The following is a 21,268-nucleotide window of genomic DNA, read 5'->3' on the forward strand; positions in this document are numbered from 1 at the left end:
AAAAATAAAAGAATATTCTGTTAAATTTAACGATGTTAATAGTTTGATCTCCCGTTAACAAATAAACCCAAAAAATTAAACAATCTTTTTTTAAATTAAAAAAAAAATCAAAAAATTAAACAATCCTTTTTTAAATTGAAAAAAAAATCATCTTAGCCACATATCTCTCTAACAAACCATATAAAATAATATATTTTTTTCTAGAAACATAAAGTTACAGACTAATTTCATTAATAATCATCAACATAAAATTTAAACTCTATATTAAAAAATATCTTTTTTTTTTCTAAATCCATAAAGTTACAGACTAATTTCATTAATATAAATATTCAAGTATGAATACATCAGAACAATTCAAAATCAAAACCAATAAATATTCAAGTATTTCAATAAATTCATAAACAAATAAATCAGAACAATTCAAAATCTCAAATCAAGAAAATTAAAAGTTTAGATTTATAATCTTTACAAATATAAAAAACTTAAATAGATTTATCTACCATTGTTGTTGTCGTTGCTCAGTTACTGGATTCTTAAACAAAAACCACTAAAATTTATATAAAACTAATATTTACGTGGCTCGCCACGTAACTCTCATCTAGTATATATATATATATATATATATATGACAATTAGCTTATTCTATCGGTTAATTAAAACTTACAAAACTTGGTTTAATATAGGGAAATTTATAAAAATATTGAAATTTGGGTTAATTTCTACAAAAATACTGTCATACGAAAATCTTTACAAAAATACTGTGTTTTTATAAAACATTAATAAAACACAAAGCAGAACAGCTCAAAACAACAGTAGAACACCAGTAAAACATCAGTAGAACACCAGTGAAAATTTAACACACTATACTGCAGTATGAAACTTATAAAAAAACACAGTAAATAAATAAAGAATACCGCCTAACAGTATTTTTATAAAAAAAATGACAAAAGTTAGTATATCATCTAAATTTCTCTTAATATATGCCATCAACTTTTTTATTACTAATTTCACTTGTATTTATATAATAATACCCAATAATTGCCACAAATGGTGATCAAAATTAATTTATTATTCATTGGTTTGGTCTCTTATTAATCATTGATATCATCATACCCTTATGATCATTTGCAATGTTGACAAATTAGAGAACTATTAACAAACACTAAGTAGTGGCAAAAAAAGCATAATTATTATTATTATTATTATTATTATTATTATTATTATTATTATTATTATTATGGGGCAGAAAGCACCTTAATTAAGTATCATAATGATCATTTCATAAACTATCATATATATAGTACGTATAAGTATTATATATGTAGAATAAATGTTGGAATTAATAGTATTTGGGACTTAATCTTATATAATATGTATAACTATATATATATAAAAAATATAATTATTAGATATTAATAGTGTTTATTTTTTCTTTAGAAATGTCGCCTTATAATCGGTTAGTGATTCTTCATAAAAAAATTTATATTAAATTATATGAAACTCAATTTGTATCATTAATGATTTTACATATAATATAGGCATCACTAATGTCTTTTAATAATGATATGTATGTAAATACATTAGTTCTTGTATATTAATTAATTTTTCTTTAATTTGGAAAGGCGTATTAATTAATTTGGGTTCCAGTTTATTGGTGAATAATCCAACTCATTTGATCACTAAGTCACTTTATATGGCAGAATCTAAGGGGTCTGAAATTAATGTCAAAAGTATTTTAGGATTTAGGATTAGATTGTATACTATATTATTTTGCTATTTGTACATTATAACAATATAACAAGAATAAATTTATTAAATGAATAATTAATGTGTTACATACATATTTAAAGAGAAATGCTAAAGGTTAGAGCACCAGTTGTGCTTAGCACTTTTCTATGTGTCAATATCGCTATTAGTCTAATTAAGTATCGGGTCTTATATAATTTAATATAATAGTTTTTAGGGAGTATCGCTAGCCAATCGCAACGCGACATATTAAGAATGTGCTATAGGCACCAATGCCTAATAACAATGCTCATATTTAAATTGTACACATTATTTGTAATACCTTTTTAGATTAGGCATGTTATTGTGATTTTGAATTATTGTGCACTCCTTTACTAATTAAAGGGTTCACTAAAAAATATGAATAATTAAAAATTTTATAATTAAACTTTAATCTTAAACTAAATGTATAAATATTGTACATAATCCGAGATCTCCTTTTAAAGTTACAACAGTTTTCAAAATACGGTAATTACAAAAATTGTCGCCTTGATAAATATTTTAAATAAATAAAAAAATGTTTTTTTTTTTTTGAGAAGAGGAATATTTACTAGTGAAAAGTACAAACAAAATTTAGTAAGATGGTATAATATCTCGAATAAATGGTGTGGTATAGACAAAACTATATAGATCATATAGAAGGTGGAAAGATGACATATATATATATATAGAGAGAGTACAAAGAGCACATGTTCATGGCTTCTTCTTCTTACTTGTTTTCTTAATTAAAGACTGACTAGACATTCCATCTCCAAATTCTCTTTCCTTTAAGGATAATGTCACATTTAACACACTAGGGTTTCAAATGTACTTCTGTTACCAAATAATACAACTTGAAATTATATTAGAATAGAATAATTTACAGTATAAATACTTAAGTTTAATTTTCTATTGTAAATAAATATTTAAGTTTAATTTTTAGTAGTAATAATACTTAAGTTATACTTCTAGAACTCAGTAACAGTTAAATGATTATCTACGTGTCATTTCTTATTAGTATTATTTGAACTATTTTTTTTTAAAAAAAAATTAACAACTTGGACCAATAAAAGATTGTCACGTGACAATTTACTTAACAATTAATAGATAAATACCTAGCAAAAGTTCTAGAATTATAACTTAAATACTATTACCGCAAATTACTCTATTAGAATAATTAGTTCTTACAAGAAATATAAATATATTAAAATAATTATTATTTTTTACCCCTGTAAAGCTTTTTTCACTATCAAATTATAACTTCTTAATCCTTTTATCACATATAAATATAGCGGTAAACTGTAAATACACACTATATTTGCAGCTATAGTCTCACTGTTGGAATTAAAAAAGCAAAATTTAACTAGTGCATTCAATTTTGATACACATGAGACAATGGAATAGAGATAAAGATGGAATATTTTCAATTTCATTGAGCTTATATATGAACCATGGTTACAACATTAGCCCCTATAATTGAATATCATATAGTATTTACAAGTGTAAACCTTCCCATCTTTAATAATATGTAACTATAAACCAAAAACAGTTTCTTTGCCTTTTCACTAAACTGTATGAACCATTGTGAGTCCAAACTTCTATGCACAAGGCTCTTGATCCTTCAAATCATCTCTACAAGATGTATCCAAAGAATTAAAATCGGGTTTGGTTTCGATTTCGGTTTCGTTTGTGCAGCTTTCGGGGGCAGCAACATCACCGACATCACCATCGCCACACTCAGATGCTGAGCTCTCCTTTTCGGGACAATCCAATTGTACACATTCAACAGCTTCGCTATCACAATATTCTGAGTCTTGACTCCTATTCGACAACGATAAATTGTCTTTCTTTACAATGTTGAACACAATCCCATTTTCGGTTCTTTCAGGCTGCAAAAGATCACCTTCCGAGACAACAATGCTTGATCCGTTTATGGTAACTCGGTTTCTAAGATCCCTTTGATCAAAGTCTGTGCCATCTGATGTTGTCCCTCTCGGGCTGAGAAAAAATTCAGTGTTAGTAACAAGCGATCCTCGGTTCAATTCACTATCAATGTCCAAATTATGAACAAAATCTATGAACATATTTGCTGAGGCTGTTCTCATCAAGGGGCCACCGGTTCTTGTCCAAGAAGGTTGATCAACACTCTCAGATTCACTATCACTTCCATCGTGTGGACCACGATGGGTTCGGAAAGTTTTACCAGATGTTCCACCAGCAGTGAAAGCGCTTGTTCCATGATGCAACGAGGAAGCAGCATCAGCCAGAAAATCATCGTCGAGAGAACCAGTTGAATTCTCACGAGCAATGCAATTCCACGAGGGAATCCTTCTAGAACCACTGAATTTGACGGTGGTGCTTAGGCCGTGAGAAGAAGCAGCAGCAGCACGGTCCACACTCCTTTTGAGTCTCCGCATGTGATTGAGAATCGCAACACACTCGTCGAGAACAAGCTCAATGCCACAGTTTGCTTTTATTGCAGAAAGCTTCTCCCAAGTACACCTTCTTCCTTGGTTGGCAGCTTTTTGAAGCTCCCCATGAGACGGGTTTTGTAAGATCTTCGAGTACTATAAGCAACGAATACAAACAACAACTAGTTAGAAACAATAACAAGACTGCAATTTGTGTTTTTTCCCGAGTTTCTTCACAAATTTTTCGGTTATAATGTTAATAGAATTCCAAGAAATTAGTTACCTGAGCAAGTGTGGCGGGCATGACAACAGTGACATCACCCTCCCAATCTTGAGCGAATAACCGAGCAAGTCCACCTAATGGAAAACCGAGTTCTAAAATCTGGCTGCATCTATGTTTTACTTCCATCTCAGCAAGATGAGCAAGCTACAAAAATTATACATGTAAACACCAATTAATTTTCGAATCGCCATCTAACACAAAAAGAACAAGCTATTCATTTTAAATAATCGCTTCACAAAAAGCAACCGAGCTCTAAAATACAGTATGTTCTGCGTGTGTGCAAACGAGAGGATCGAAAGATCACATTGTAATTCATAACATGACACCATATTAACACATACAATAGAGAAAAAGATAGGCAAACAAAGGTATTTGATGCACTTATAAGATAACAGATTTCGGGTCTAGATTTATACCTTAGCAGCAAAGTTGCCTCCAAGTTCTCTCCAAAACTCCTTTAGTCTCAACAATGGTGCAATGTGAGGATTGGCCTGACTCACAATGAAGTGATTAACATTGAACAGTTCCTTCAATTGCATCATAGGTAAATCAATCTCCAAGCTCCCGTCCCTCCACCGACGCACTGGGGTAGACCCTGCTTCCGGCCCCAAGTTAAATGGAGGATGGTAAGGAACAATTTCGCCACTTCTATCCTTCGCCATCAGCTCCTGTGCCTCAAAAAGCCCGGGAAAAGCACAAGAGGCTGTCACTGCACTCCATATGACAACATGGGGTGATGTCAAGTAGTTAAGGCATCTAGGAGGTTCATGCTTCCTCGGGGAGCAAACTGTTATCCCGAGAACCCGACCTGTCATGTCATAAGCCTCTTGAAACGTAAGATTACTAGTAAGATGCCTTAACATCATTTGCAACTGTCTGATTTCATGGACAGCACCCTGTGTCATTACCCTCTTAACAACTGTGAATATACCACCCATTTGATCGAAAAACTGCAACGAATGCCAAGAATCCTCGAAAAAGCTTTGCAGCTCGGGCCAAGACCTAGTGGCAACAACAGAACACATTATGGATCCAACACTAGAACCAGCAATGATCCTAGGCAATAGCTTATGTTCCACAAGTGTTTTCACCACACCAACATGAAAAGCTCCAAGCGAAGCGCCACCACTCAGAAGCAATGCTGTTCTTCCGAAAGCATGTCTAGTTTCGTGCATAAAAGCAAGCTTCTCTTCCAACATAAGTTCTTCCGAATCAGTATCACAAACCATTCTCAATTGCGTCGAAACCTCATCAATGTAATCCTTAATAAGTTTAGGAATTTGCAGCCTACCCTTATGCAATTCAGGATTACACATATTCCCAAGATTTCTAACAAGATCAGCTCTCATACAAAAGATAATGTCTCTTCGAGACCCCTCTTGGCGACGATGGCGAAGCTCATCAAGCTTGTTCCTAACCAATTCCTCATCATACAAATCAGACTCATTCATTTTTGGGGTCTCTTTATCAAGCATTTTAGCAGCATGAGCCCATTCCTCATAACTCAAAGCAGTTCTCATCATATTTCTCCAAAATTTCCTCCTATAAGCCATTTCAGCCCTCCCTTTAACATTTGTATAACGTTTCAATACAAAAGCAATGATTGTCACCATTGCCAATATCCCTTGTGGATTCCTAGGATGTAACCATGATAACATGGGACCTAAAAAATCCTTAAATCTATATAACAGTTGGAGAAAAACATGGAATACTTGATGTCTCAAATGGGACATTGATTTGCAAAACAAAACTCTAAAAGCAATTGTTCTACCAACTAATGTTGAAGGTCCAATAGGAAAAGCATCAACATTAGCCTCATTACTTATATCCATTTCTAAACTAACCCTTTTGTTATACAAACTCAATTTACAGAGATCAAACAGAATGAAATTGAACAGGTAAATCAATTATCATAAACAAGAAATTCAATTGTTTGGATATAATGAAAGAATCAGGGGAAAATTCCCAGAAATTTAAGGTTGAAGAAACTTAATTTGCAATATATAATAAGATACACAAAGTAAGAGAATTCTCCAACCTTATTCAAACTCTGAAAATTGGTTTCGAAGCTTCAAAAGAGAAAACTAACACCCCAACAGATCTCCAGCCAAATGGGATTTAAAATCAAACTTTCTTTTTCTCAAATTCCCCACAACCCTAAATACCCAAACTCAAAACTTTCAATTCAAGATTTAATTTTTATAGGTGAGGAACAAATTATGCTCCAAATCCCATTTGGGTTTCAGCTAAAATTCTCAAAAGGTTTTTGTTATAATAAGAATTCAAACAAGTGATTATGTACAGATAACCCAGTTTGAATATCAAAGTTTCTTTCTTTCTATTTTCTTCCCCAGGAAACTAGAAAAAGAGAGGCTTTTTATGTGAATAGTTTGAAAAGTTCATGGAAGAAAATGAATAAATAATAATAATAAAAAATCATTGGGAAACGTGAGAAGATAAAGATGTAGATATGGTGATGACGTTGAATTGAATCGGCAAGGCGGTGAAGATGGAAGATAAGGCACTGACACAGATTATATATATACAAACAATGTTTGTCAGATCGAACTTTCTAATTCTGATTAAAGAAGAAATTAGTATTATTTAACTTAGTGGAAAATTTTGTTATAAACATTTGTAAAATGAGTTTTTTGCAATATTTGTTTCCATATTTAAGAAAAGAAATAGTTTTGGATTTTGGTAATTTGCATTGTTTAATTTTGTTAAGTCTACTGAACGTGATAGTTTTTGATTAGTTTAAATTATTAAATTTTTTTTTTTAATTTAAATTTAAATATGTTAACAAGAAAGCGATTAACTTGACATTTAACGATTAGTTACTTATAAAAATTTTAGAAATATAATTTAGATAAAATTAGGCTGCAAATCAGTTTTTTTTCTATTATCATATACGTTCTTACTGTATGTATAATTTTTTAACTTTTCAAAATAGTAAAAATTTTCATAAATTATTAAGATGGTTGGATTAAGATTTTTGTTCAATTTTATCTAACTTTACTAATGTAGTGATTATTCATGTATTAGATTGTGAACTCTAAACTTTGATATTTATCAAATTGTGTCTTCCAAATTTTAAAATATATTAAATTGTCCCCCTTGAACTTCTATCAACGTCAAAATTTTGTTAGTATAATTAAATAAAAATCCTCAAATTTAACAAGCTCAATAATTTGGAAGAATTTTTAACAACTTAAAAAATTTTAAAACATGATTCGGTACGTGTTAAAATTTAAAGGACAAAAATTCTATCAAAAAATTTATAATATATAACAAAACATGTGAATTTTATTTTTGGTTTTATAAATTTTTAAAAATATACTAATAATTATAATTTTATATTTTTTTTATGATTTTTTTTTTTTTTTAGAAAGATCAAAGTTTCATTTAAGGAAAAATCAAAGGGCGAGCAAAAGTAAATCAATCGTAAGAAGGGTGAGCAAACAACAACAAAGTTATTAGACTGACAAACCAAGGCATGGTCATTTTGGAAGGTAAAGAAACAGAACAAGAATACAAAGCCCCAAATCTCTAAAATGAAACAACACAAAATAAAAGCATAACCATAGATCCTAGTTCAACGAACGAGGAAGAGACATCCAACCACAAGCAGACTTTCGACACTAAAGGGAAAACGAGACCGGACCACAAAACTACCACAGCCAATCTAATTGATCATCATTAAAAAAAATAGATAATTACATAAAATACTATTTTTTGTAAACTTTTCATTTTTATGTTCAAAGATTTTTTATATATATTTTTACGGTGTTCAATAAAAATAACATATAAATAACGAAAATGAACAATTAATTAACAAGAGTACAATATAAAAATACATTAAAAACTCATATTTTTTGTAAATAAAATAATTTAAAATTCTATAAAACTGTATTTTTATAATTTTTTTATTATTTTTATATATTTGTAAAATAATCTCATAAAAATAATAAGTACATGAGTACTCAAATCTCCTTTATTCTTTTTTAAAAGAAAAAAAAAAAATCTATTTTTTCTGAATAATAATTAAATGATAAATTATTACATATATTTTTTTTATTAGAATAATTTTAAAATTCAATTGCAATTGCTTAAAATAACATATAGAAGTTTAGAAGGAACATTTTCCTATAAAAGAAATACTATTATGTAATATTATTTAATTAATTTATAATGTTTTGATTGTATTTCTTTCCATTTCACACTTTAGTCAATTAAATAAATAATATAATACACTTTAAATTTTAGTAAACGTGCCATGATCAATTCTTTTTCTTTTTTTGGTAGAATGTCATCATCATTTAAAATTAGTACAAACTTTTTTTTTTTGTAACAAATTCTTATTATCAAATGAATTGCACCATATTTGTTTGATTATATGATTATAATTATATAATTAAAAATAATTAAGAAATTTAAATTATACTCTCAAACTTTAGGAGAATTGGGTGTAATTATACTATATAATTATTCAAAAAATTATTTTAAATATTAAGTATTAAAAATTATAATTTTTTTTGTGTAATTACTAACTATTATGTCAAACAAAATACTAAAAATTCATAAATAATTAATTACTCACTTTGTATTCAAATACGATTTACATTTTAAATACTAATAATTATACTACCTAATAATTGCACACTAGAATACAAATTTGGATTGGGAATCATGGTTAGTTTGTAAATAAATAAATAATGTAGGGCTTTTAGAATAAATATATATATTTAATTTTTGAAAGCAATTAATTGGGTAGACGAAAAGAAAAAAGTGTAAGTTGCTTACAAGTAATAACTAACAATAGTCATACATATCAGATATAGGTGTCATAATTATAACAGAAAACAACTTCATAAAATATTTTGTCTTATTAAAAAAAAAACATATTTATATAATACTCTGTCATATATTTTCTTTTTTATTTAATTTATATTATATGATTATAATTTATGATTTAATGTGTTATAATATTAATTTAGACAGAATGGATAAATGGAGAGAAAAGAGGATTTGAATGCTGATTCAGTTTTAATTCAAAATTTCAAATTTTTGTTAATTAAATTATTAATAAAACACCAAAACCTAATTAAGAACATCATCTTTGACTTAAGGGTATATGCATAGACAGACTCACATAGAGGCAAGAGGACAGTCGCCCCTAAATATTTAAAAATAAAAATATAATATTAAATTAAAAAAAAAAAAAAGAGAATTTTTTTATTTATTTTTAATTTTAAAATAATTGATATAATATTTAAATTATTAAAATTATTTAAACCAATGTATACATGTGTACACAGAGACATATCCAATTAATACTTAATATCTAATTTTAACAAAATAATCAAATTTGCAAATAGAATAAAACAAAAAAGGTATTACTTCAAAAAAAAAAAAATAAAGAATTAATGTATAATAATTAAAACATACATAAGTTTGATTGTAAATTTCTCTATTTTCCATCAAAAGAAAACATCAAATACCAATTCGATTCATGACAATACATAACAAGTCATCAAATAATTAAAGTCCACTCTATTCGATTTTCTTTTACAGATTTACATGCTATTATTTTCCCTACCCCTGTCCCTTGCCTGAAGGAGATATGGTCTTCCTCTTCCCCTCCTCAAGATTGGTTAAAATTGATTTGTAATATTAAAGTGGGGCTTAATAGCATGTGTTTAGCGGTTGTTGCCAGGAATCATTTAGGTGGAGTGGTTTGGGTTCATACGACTAGAATGGACTTCACTAACGTGCTCTGTGGGGAAGCAGCGGCCTGCTGTTTGGTTTTTTCTGCAGCGCTGGAAGTGAATGCTAAGTTTGTTATTGTAGAGAGCGATTCGAGGATAGTTATTAATGCTCTCAATGGAAAGGAGTCCCGTTGGGTTATTGAAAACTATGTCTCCTTTTGTAATAGTCACTCTTCTTTATTTTCTAGTTGTATCTTCTCTAATATTAGTAGGACTTGTTATTTTGTCGCCCATAATGTGGCTAAGTGAGCGTTTACCCACAAGTTGTTTGATGATATTCCGTTATTCACCACCCTTTAAACATTTTATGTAATGACCATGAGGTCTAACTTATTATATATTAATCAACGATATTCTTAAAAAAAAAAAAAACAAAAAAAAAGTGAATTTAGGCATATTTGCTAATTAGCATTTGTATATGGTGTCTTTCTTTTACTGGATTTTGTAGCCCATTCCTTTCATTTTCCATGTGTTGAAAAATATAATATTTTAGATGGCAAGTGTTGAAAAACCATGTTCAATTATAATTTTTTCCCGAATTTTGACACATACCAAATCGTGTATCTCGAACTATTAAAATTATCGGATTTAAAGATTTTCATCCAATTCTGTTTAATTAAGTTTATTAACAGACACCTAACATGCGATTATCAATGTACTAAATCATGTCCTCAAAATTTTAAATGTATCAAATTGTGCTCCTAAAATTCCGTCCACACTGTCACTAGGTGCCGGTTAATAAAATTGAGTACAAGTTTTTGAAACAAAAAAAAATGGCTTTTTTCATAAATGTACAACAAAAATAAAATAATTACAAAAAATGTGCAAAAAATAATTATTTGAAAAACTTATACATTTTGAAAATTTATTACATAAAACCATACATTTTAATCATTAAATAATATAAATCATTAATAATTAAACTAATTACCATAAATAGAAAACTGTAATTAATGTTTCTAATATTATTTTATAATATTTTTATCCTTATGTTTATTATATTAATGTTTTAAAAATTATTAATAATAAAACATGTTTATTAAAATTCAAAACAAAGAATTCTGTAAAATTAATTAAATAAATAATAAACAGTTTTATAAAAATAAATAAATTAAATATTTTTTTTATTAAAGAAAAAATGTTTATTATCTATTTTAGTATGAATTATTATAATTTAATAAGTTTTTTTCAATAAAATACAATATCAAAATTATAAATATTAATGTATATAAATATAAATCAACGCTTAAAATTACTAAAAATAGGCATGATACACATAGTGATATAATAAACATATGTGAATATTATTATTTTGTTTATTAAATTAGTAGGTTTAATAAATAGAAAATAAATACACAAAACTATACGCAAAAAAAAAAACATAAAATAAAATAAACATATATACACAAAGTATTTTATATTATTAGTATGTTTATTATAATTGTAAATATAAAACTAGACATAGCCAATTTATACAATACTAAAATAAATATATTTTCTTTTTATTGTTTCTATATTTTCATTATTTTCTAATGAGTAAGTAAACGAATTAAATACAATTCTTACATCAAAAAATAAATAAACAAATATAACTTTATAAACTCCAAATATTATTTAATTAAAGAAAAATAAACAGGACACAATAAACAAAAACAAAAGAAAAAGATAAATAATTTTTTTATATATATTATTTATTTTATAAAAAATTACTAAAAAATAAACATGACACACATAGAGTAATATAATAAACATATGTGAATATTATTATTTTGTTTATTAAATTAGTATGTTTAACTAATAGAAAATAAAATAAATACATATATACATATAAAATATTTTATATTATTGATATGTTCATTATAATTGTAAACATAAAAATAGACATATCTAATATTTATACTATATTAAAATAAATATATATTTTTTTCTATTGTTTCTATATGTTGATTATTTTCTAATGAGTTAGTGAACAAATTTATCTATTGAAAAACAATTCTTACATTAAAAAATAAATAAACAAACATAACTTTATAAATTTAAAATATTATTTAATTAGAAAAAATAAAATATAAATTGCACATAAGTGGAAATTAAGATTTTTAAAAATCAGCTAATATTGATATTGGACATAGTTAATCAAAAAAATTATGATTATATATGTTTTGAATTTTAAAAATATATCATTTATGTTGTTGATGTGATTTGTATGATAAATACAAATTTTATTGTTTATTATTAGTATCTTATTATGTTTTGTAATTATTAATTTACAATTTTATGTAATTAGTAGGCTTACTCATTAATACTATATAAATTAGTCATAAAAATAGTTATACAAATCTAAATATAGTAAGTTGACTCATTAATATATCTATTATAATTTAATTAAGAATTTGTATGAATTTTTGTAAATATGTTTTCAAATGTGTACATTTTTAAAATTGTATTTTTTTGCACATTTTTTGTAATTATTTAAGAAAATGTATACATTTATGTAAAATGCCAAAAAAAAAAAATGATACTAATAGTAACGTTTTATAAATTGGCACTCAAGAATTGTCCTAATTTATTTATATAAGTTAGGTTAATGTGCACATAAATATTGAAAGTGACATCACTATACATGTTAGTTTGTTGGAGAAAATGAGGATAACCAAAGCTTGGTGTGAGTTTGTTCTTCATTGGAGTCTATTCAACACACTCCATATCGTATTACTTATGAATTTTGGTATTAAATTGTTTGGATTGGATTCCTTGGGACCCCTAAACATATCTAATCATCAAATTTTTACATACCATTTTTCTTAGCTAATAATTTTGTAATTATTTATTATCTAAATGTTTGAAATAAAGTATACAAAAGGTAAAATTTTAATGAGATATTTGAAATGATAGAATAGAAAAAGGGAAATTTACGCATGGTACTGTCTTTTCTACTTTTATTTCATTTTTACTGTTAAACGTTATTTATTACATTTTTACTATATCTTAACTTTTTGCTAAACCAATTTGTTATTCCATTTAACTGATACATGTCACACTATAGATTATTTATATTCATTTTTATTATTTTAATGAGTGTAAAAGTTATGATTAGATTGATTAAAGCTGAACAAACTTTCTTTTTCAAGTTTATTATCCCATGGATTATTTGTATTCTTTTTTATTATTTTAATGAGTGTAAAAATTATGATGTGATTAATTTTGTGGCAGCTTTTTTATTTATTTATTAAAAATAATGATAAAAGTTGATAAAACCTTCTTTTACATGTTTATTTTTATTTTTATTAAATTAAAATTAAAGATGATAAAGATTTGAGTCAAAACGTGTCTTCATTTTATTTTTTGATGAAAGTGAGCCACACTCCATGAAAGTGACAACACACCAGCTCCTATCCCAAATATCTACAAATATTTTATCAAACACCTTTTCTTCTAAAATTTTTGCAGAACAAGAACAACACGAAGTACTTGTTCTTTTTAGAAGATGGGTGGACTCATCTAAGGTGTCATGTAATAGTAATTGCTCCTCTTCTGGTCTTCTTCTTCTTCATGGGTCTCTATCTTTTATTTATTTATTTTTTTTTTTTTTCAAAATCCATACACTTATCATCTTTTTTCTAACTATCTTCCTTCTTAAGTTCTCTTACTCTCTCCATTAACATATGAATTTTTTATTTTATTTCTTGTTCAGTTATTCTTCTTCATCTTCTTCTCATTTTTTTTAGTTTTTCTAATTTTTAGTCACACTTTTGGGGGGAAATAAAAGAGTGGTTTTTTTATTTTGATTTTCTAGATCTGTTCTTGCAAATATAGGTTCTGGTACTTCAAAGAACACTAAATCAAAAATACCCTCAATCTGTGTTGGAGAACTCCGACTCTGATTTTGAGTTTGAGCCAAAGTTCAAAAGTCTCCCAAATCTGATAAGGTTTTTTTCTATTGATCTTGTGTTGTTTTAGGGTTTTTTTCAAGTTGATTATATTTCCTTTTTTTTTTGCATGTTTTTTTTTTGTTTAGTCCTATTTTATAGTTTTCTGTTTGTTTGACTTTGTGTTTTGTTTTGGTTTTATTTTGTTAACTCTTAGGAAAAGGATTGTTGAGGTTTGTCATTTCATTATTTTAGTTTTAATGTTTTTTTATGTTCTTTATTTATTTTATTTTTTTGTTTTAGTTTTGTTTTAGTAGTGTTTTCTTATATTTTTTTATAGGATTGGGAATCCAAGTACACCCGATTGGAATACTACCATTCCAGAGTTTTTTTACGCTTGTTTTTTATGTTCTTTATTTTTTTTTTTTTGGTGTTGTTTTAGTAGTGTTTTCTTATGTTTTTTTATAGGATTGAGAATCCAAGTACACCCGATCAGAATACTACCATTCCAGAGTTTTTTTATGCTTGTTTTTTATGTTATTTTTTTTTTTTTTGTGTTGTTTTAGTAGTGTTTTCTTATGTTTTTTTATAGGATTGTCACATTCTCTTGAAATAATTATGCTCTTTTTCCCATTGTCCATTGCTCTTTATGAGAACTGGTATAGATTCCATGTCCTGTCATGTTTTACAATATTTCATTTATGTGGCCTTTTCTTCATATTAAAACAACAGTAAAATAACACTACAAAACAGTAATTTATTGTTGATTTAGTAATTTTTTCTCTTTGCCATATTTTATGGTTTTTTTTCTGGTATTTCTATGTAACAGTGTTGATTTGTCTGTCCCTAACCACGAAGGACAGGTGTCGTTTGTGTTTTGTTACTGTTTACAGTATAAAAGTAAATATATTGGGCCTGGGCAGTATAAAAGAAATAAAAATGGGCTTGGACAGTAAAAATGTAAAGTTTGCCGTGTCCCAGTATTTTTGAAAACATTTGGTAAAAAAACAGTATTTTTGTAAGTTTATTAATGAAAGTGTTCGAAACCTAAGATCAACTTAAATTCAACTTAATTTGTCATTTGTCTTGAAGATGAACAATAACACAATCCGACAAGGCACCTCTTCATCTAAAATTCTTAGGCTATGTTTGGTAGGATAGGAGGAAAGGACAAAAAGAATAAAAAATATGAAGAATAGAGAAGAAAGTAATTTTCCTTTACAACACTATTCTTCTTAATATAATTATTCATTTTACCTTATAAAAATATATATATATATATATATAATTATTTATTATTTATTTAGGACAAATATGATATTGTATATATTATATATTGTCTTTTTCTTAAATCCCTCCATTTTAGGAAGGATTGAAATTTTTTAATTCTCCTTCTACCTTTCCTTTCCTCTTTCCCTTTTGCCAAACAAATGATTATACATATCCCTCCATCTCTTTCCTTCCACCCCTCTCCTTCCACTCTTCTTTCCACCTTACCAAACATAGTGCAAATCCTCAATCTTCAAGCATGTCCCAAAAAAAGCTCAAGTAACATTTTCTTGATTGAATTTAAAGCCAATCCCATAGTAGTCTCATGCTAGGGATTTTCCATTAGACTTGCTTGAAAGTAAAGAGACATTCTATTTAACATGTTAATTTGGTGGATTTAGCATTAAACTAGTTATAATTAATATATTAACAACTCAACTTTATATGTTTTTGAATGATCCCAAAATCCAACTCTCTCAACCTTTGAAAACCTAATTGCTACATGATAATATGAATCACTTGGTATAAAACTAATAACCCATTTAGTAATAGAAAATACTTCATTGCAACTTAAACTGAAAATTATATATGTTATTCAAATAATATGTAAATATATATTACATATTTGTGCTAAAATTCATAAACATGGTGCATGAAACACAAAATCAAACTGGTGAAATTCTTTGAGTGAAAAATGAAATGAAGTACAATAACATTTTGTAGTAAAAAGCTAACTCAGTCTACTTGATATTTACTACTTAGCCTTGCTAAATAAATACTTGTTAGTCTAATAATAAATAGCTGAGCATATTACTACAAATCTTTTTAAATTGACTACAATCTCAAATATCAAACCTTTTTGTCTTTTTTTCCAAGTAAAAGGAAGGAGGCAAAATCTTTAAAGCTCCATTGATCATTATCACTTTGTTACTCTGTAAGCCTACAGAAACAAAATTATGATCAATGCGAAAAATTGTTAGCCATAGGTAGAAAATACCGAATAGTGGTTAATTTTATGGAAAATTTTAGTAGAGTTACCTTGACCCTTTTCAGAAGTTCTTTTGCAGTACTGTCGTTCTTAAAATGTTCTCGAACGGGCTGTGAATAAAAACAAACATTGGATTTAGCAAAACTGAAAAGCGAAAACAACTAATTTTATTCAGTGGAAGAGACTCATCGTGTAGGAGAGAACAACTACCAGAAGTATCTTATTCAACGCCTTTGATAAGGCGGGTTTGAGATCGGCTGGATGAAGATCCCCACTCTCGTAGTCAGCAATTATATCTTCATAGTTTTTGTAGGTTCTGAATTTAATAAAAAGGGTGAAACCATATCATGTTTAGATAAGAGAGCATCCGAGGAGATCGAGAAGATCTCGTGTTCCATTAACAAGCAGTACAATATTTGATCTCATGTTTGTGATACTTACTTATTTCCACCATTCTGTTCACTTCGCTCAACAGTGAACTCATTAAACCAGGCCAAAACAAGATATTTAATGTACTCTAGACATGGATTCCCTTCCACAATCTTTGGGGGACAGTAAGCTTTCTTTATCTTCAAATTCACCTCAGCCTAACATAACAGAACAAAAGAAATTAATTCAAATTTGGATAAAATGAAATTGTAACATCTTCCCACTTCAAAAATTCAACAGAACAAAAATATTAATTCAAATTTGCAAAAAATGAAATTGTAACATCCTCAGTTCAAAAACTTCCGGTACAACTAATAGCAGCCACTCGTTGTCAAATATGTATAATCCTAACAACTTTGTATCTATAACACACCTCGTCGTCTTCCATATAGACGGAGGATGATGGATCACTTTTGGACATCTTCTCCTGTCCTTGCTGTAATCCAGGCAACATGTCTACACAACGCCATTAAGCAAACAAAAAAATAAAAAATAAAAAATCATGAAACTGCATATGCACAACATTTGAAAACAAAATAAGCAGAATTGAATATTGTGTATACATACGGTGTGACAAAATAATTGGTTTGTTCTTTCTTTTGATGTCATCACAGTACTCTCTTGCAAGTACATTAACTTTTCGCTGATCCATTCCTAACTGGCAAATGTCAGCCTACATTTAGGAAGGGAAAAAGAAAAAAAAACATTAGTTCAGCGAGAAAGCTTACATAAACATCATTTGTCATTCATCTTTAACAAAAAAATACATATGATACATCAGATACAAGAAGAAATGCGACTTAGTTCATGTTCCCTAAACACCGAGCAATAATAACAATTAAGAGCACAAAATCAAGTACCTTCAAGAAGAATATATCAGCACATTGCATGCAAGGGTAGAAAATTTGGGCTGCGGTCAACTCGTCTTGGTCACTTCGTCCCATAATTTGGCTACACCTATAATCAAAAATCAGCAAATAATCAGCACCATCATAGTCATACGATATATCCCAAAATACAAATTTCATACAGATATAAACACCTGAGTATCCTTGGAAGTTTATTCCTGCGAGCAATATCCATTACAATAGGCCAATACACATCCCCTCTCGCATTAATCTCCTTTGATGACCATAAGAACTCCACTTTGCCTCCTTCTAGATCCATACCAACAGCTTTCCATATCTCAATTAAGTAGCGGCCAACAGTCTCGATTTTCTTCAAGTCACCCCCCATTTTATTGTTAAGCTGTGCAAACCAATCAGCAATCCAGATTTTCACTCTGCACCCAGCAGAGGTAAGCTTGTTCACATTTATTGCCTTCAGCACACCCTGCAGAACAGGCAATACAGCAACCCATTTGAATCTCTCAAAGTATATTATCATGTTACAGCTTACAAGTACACTCCATCGGTTTCGTACTGAAAACTATTCATCAATCAATGCTTAAATAAGTTTATATGAAAAGGTTTCAAACTTCAAGTTATTCTCACAGAAATCACAGTTCAAGGATGATGTGAACCAATCTCCTTGAGTACCGTTTCAGCAACCAAAACGATAGAACAGAGCAATTGAACAAATAACAGTAGCACTAAGAACAAATGAACTGATAATGCAGAGTAAATAGAATTACAGTGAGGAAACCTAAGGCACTATAGAGGCTTAATCTCCCCATGATGCAGAGAGTGTACACTCAATTCTTGCATATCCCACACTATCCCCTTACTCACCACTCAATATCCACCCTCCATCACTCAATTACCATTTTTAGCTATTATACTCTAGCACATTCCACTCATCCTATCAATCTTGGGATCTAACAAACAACACCATTGTCTTTCAATCACGATATTAGAAAGACCGAATCTGGTACCATGGATAGCTAAGATAAAGAATGACTTGATATACTAGTTTGCATTTGGTCAATAAATCCATAATAGAGCAAATTTTCACAAAAATTATGCTTAAAATTTTTTTATGCCTTTTGAGATCATTTGATGATAAATTTTTCGGTTCCTTCGATTGATTTTTTGTATTTTTTTTTTACTGTTCAATTGCTTGATTTTGAGTGGTGGTTAATCAAGAAAGTAGGGGAAAAAGAAAAATATTGATTTTTAAGTAGTAAAGATATGATTTTTCAATGATTGCTGTACTTATGATTATACTTACATCAATGGTTATTATGTTTGTACTTTAAGAATCTAAGTTGTATCTCCAAAGTTTGTACTTTATTGGCTATTTTTCTGATACTGAATCTTTTGTAAATGGATTGTCTTGATTGGTTGGCTACTCTTTTCAACTGATAACACTTAAATCTTTTAAGCCTTCTCAGATCAATATGTTCTAAAATCATTTATATGAAAAAGTTTCAAACTTCAAGTTATTCCTCACAAAAGTCAAAGTCTAAGAATACCATTTGTCTTTCAATCACAGTATTAGAAAGACCAAATCTGGTACCATGAATAGCTAAGATAAAGATTGACTTGGATATCAGTTAGCATTTGATCAAATTTGCACAAATATTTTTATACATATACATATATATATATATATATATATATATATATTACCTGAGCAATGTGCATTCTACCAGATGGCTCAAACCCATCATAGCAAATAGGCTCAGGCTTCTTTGCTAACAAATTCCTGAGCTCATCCTCTTGAATACATTCCTCTCCAATACTTCTAACAATTCTGTACCTCTCCTCCAAAGCACTAAAAAAAAATCCAAATTTTGTATTATTATTGAAAAAAAAAAACAAAAACAGAACACAACATAGATAAATATAAAGGTCATTGGAGATAATTCTTATTCTTACGGATCAATCTGATTAGAAGAGCTAGAAGGCTCCTCCGATGATACCGAAAGGGATTGAAGAGCTTCTGCTGGAACTTGAGGTGGTGCTTCCGAAGCCATTAGACCTACAAAACTATAAATATATAAATATATATAAATATATAACACTAGTTGAATCAGATTCTAGTGGAAAACAAGAACGATTGTGACAGAGCTTCAACTAAATTCAAAAACTGTACATAGTTTCTTGAAAGCAGATTGCTTGGGAAGCTAAAAATGGGATAATTTGATGAAATCTAAACCATTCGATAAATGATAAATGCAAAATTACACAATGGCAAACATCATTTAATCTTTTACAAACAAAAAAGCATAGAGATTTAGAGATTACCTTCAATTGAGATGCGGCAGAGAGAGAGAGAAAGAGATGGTGGTGACTGAAGCCGCCTTTTACTTGTTAGGGTTTATGAGAGAGAAGACTTCAATTAAATTTTCTTTTTTTTTGGTAGAAAAAAATATTTGAGAAAATACAAATTAGGGGTGTTCGCGGTGCGGGTGGTGCGTTTTTTTGACTATTTTTTCAAACCAACCCTCACATGCGGTTTTTCAAATTTCTCAAACCGCACACGCACTGTGAAATTAAAAACCCGCAAAAACCGCACCGCAAAAAATATTGCGGTGCAGTGCGGTTTTTGTGGTTTATGCGGTTTGGACTATCACTAAATAATTAAACTATCACAAATACAACAAACTTTGAGCAAAACTTGTCAAAATACCATAAGGCTTGAAAATAAATATAAAAAAAAATTAAGTGTCAACAATACAATAATTAGTAGACTTTAAGTTTTTTTTTTTTTTTTTTTGAGAGAATAGTAGACTTTAAGTTGAATATTCACATATTGGACCTAAATAAATATAAAAATTAGTATTTTTATAATATGCCATGCGGTGCGGTTTGAACCGTATATTAACAATTCAAAACCGCAAACCGCACCGCACCGCGCGGTTTAGGAAAAATTCAAACCGCGACCGCACCGCAAAGAATTTCAAACCGCTTTTTTTTTGCGGTGCGGGCGGTTTGAGCGGTTTGGGCGGTTTGATGAACACCCCTAATACAAACTCCATATAAATTATTGCAAGTTTGGGTCATAACAAATAGATACACATACTTTTATTAGTATTTTTTTTTCTTTTTTTAGTATAGCGTAATAGTATTTTATAATCATATATTAGCTTAATAGCTCAAAGATTTTGGGTTCGAACCCACGATCTTTCCCTTTTCCAATCACTCCCTCACCACTAAGCTAGCCTTAGTGACTTTACTTTTATTAGTACTTTGTTAGTATTATTTTTGTACCATTTTTGATGGTTAGGATGCCTTTTATAATTTTTGTGTCATCTTGACTTGCCTTTAATTGTTTAAAGTAGATTTGTAGTATGATTAATGGATAAGTGAAAGGTTTCATTTAGTATTTATCACTTCTACAAACGACTTTTGAGATTTAACAAATAAGTGTTTCAAGTCTTAATATTATTATATGAATTGTTTTACAATCTTTATTCACATTATATATTTTTTCATTAAATTGTGTGATAATAGAGTTTTGTTATTATTTTGTAGGTCGTTTTTTGTGGAGGGCCTACTGTTACAGAGACTTTGCCGATAAATTTTTTAGATATAATTTATTTG

The 21,268-nt window shown here is 28.4% G+C and overlaps 2 protein-coding genes across 4 annotated transcripts; both read right to left on the reverse strand.

Moving 5' to 3' along the window:
- Positions 1 to 3,165: 3,165 nt before the first annotated feature.
- Positions 3,166 to 7,097, reverse strand: LOC115709474 (triacylglycerol lipase SDP1). Its single transcript, XM_030637590.2, has 3 exons — positions 4,875 to 7,097; positions 4,459 to 4,602; positions 3,166 to 4,331 (listed from the first exon to the last, which is right to left on the reverse strand). Exons 1-3 carry the CDS (start codon positions 6,288 to 6,290, stop codon positions 3,363 to 3,365), a joined length of 2,529 nt encoding a protein of 842 aa, XP_030493450.2. The 5' UTR covers positions 6,291 to 7,097; the 3' UTR covers positions 3,166 to 3,362.
- Positions 7,098 to 15,934: 8,837 nt separating this feature from the next.
- LOC115710157 (tyrosine--tRNA ligase 1, cytoplasmic) lies at positions 15,935 to 20,118 on the reverse strand. Of its 3 annotated transcripts, none has more exons than XM_061111497.1 (11): positions 19,970 to 20,118; positions 19,601 to 19,711; positions 19,352 to 19,496; positions 17,824 to 18,113; positions 17,642 to 17,738; positions 17,349 to 17,454; positions 17,155 to 17,237; positions 16,794 to 16,939; positions 16,563 to 16,668; positions 16,403 to 16,462; positions 15,935 to 16,304 (listed from the first exon to the last, which is right to left on the reverse strand). In XM_061111497.1, the coding sequence occupies exons 2-11, from the start codon at positions 19,696 to 19,698 to the stop codon at positions 16,284 to 16,286; spliced, it is 1,152 nt and encodes a 383-aa protein (XP_060967480.1). In that variant the 5' UTR covers positions 19,699 to 19,711; positions 19,970 to 20,118; the 3' UTR covers positions 15,935 to 16,283. The 3 variants fall into 3 exon arrangements, with proteins under 3 accessions (XP_060967480.1, XP_030494352.1, XP_060967479.1); XM_030638492.2 differs by having other exon boundaries at positions 19,601 to 19,703; positions 19,970 to 20,072; XM_061111496.1 differs by having other exon boundaries at positions 15,935 to 16,462.
- Between the last annotated feature and the right edge of the window lie 1,150 nt (positions 20,119 to 21,268).

This window comes from Cannabis sativa, chromosome 3 (assembly GCF_029168945.1).
Source record: "Cannabis sativa cultivar Pink pepper isolate KNU-18-1 chromosome 3, ASM2916894v1, whole genome shotgun sequence".
NCBI classification, from domain to species: Eukaryota; Viridiplantae; Streptophyta; class Magnoliopsida; order Rosales; family Cannabaceae; genus Cannabis; species Cannabis sativa.

What these genes read in the sequence shown, in the direction of transcription:
- LOC115710157 (XM_061111496.1), bottom strand. Translation starts at nt 19,698, where the DNA reads ATGGCTTCGGAAGCACCACCTCAAGTTCCAGCAGAAGCTCTTCAATCC. An exon ending in TCTTCTAATCAGATTGATCC is followed by an intron (nt 19,497 to 19,600) that starts GTAAGAATAAGA and finishes ATTTTTTTTTAG; the next exon opens with TGCTTTGGAGGAGAGGTACA. An exon ending in CTGATATATTCTTCTTGAAG is followed by an intron (nt 17,455 to 17,641) that starts GTACTTGATTTT and finishes TCCTAAATGTAG; the next exon opens with GCTGACATTTGCCAGTTAGG.
- LOC115709474 (XM_030637590.2), bottom strand. Translation starts at nt 6,290, where the DNA reads ATGGATATAAGTAATGAGGCTAATGTTGATGCTTTTCCTATTGGACCT. An exon ending in GAGGCAACTTTGCTGCTAAG is followed by an intron (nt 4,603 to 4,874) that starts GTATAAATCTAG and finishes TAATTTTTGTAG; the next exon opens with CTTGCTCATCTTGCTGAGAT. An exon ending in TGCCCGCCACACTTGCTCAG is followed by an intron (nt 4,332 to 4,458) that starts GTAACTAATTTC and finishes CGTTGCTTATAG; the next exon opens with TACTCGAAGATCTTACAAAA.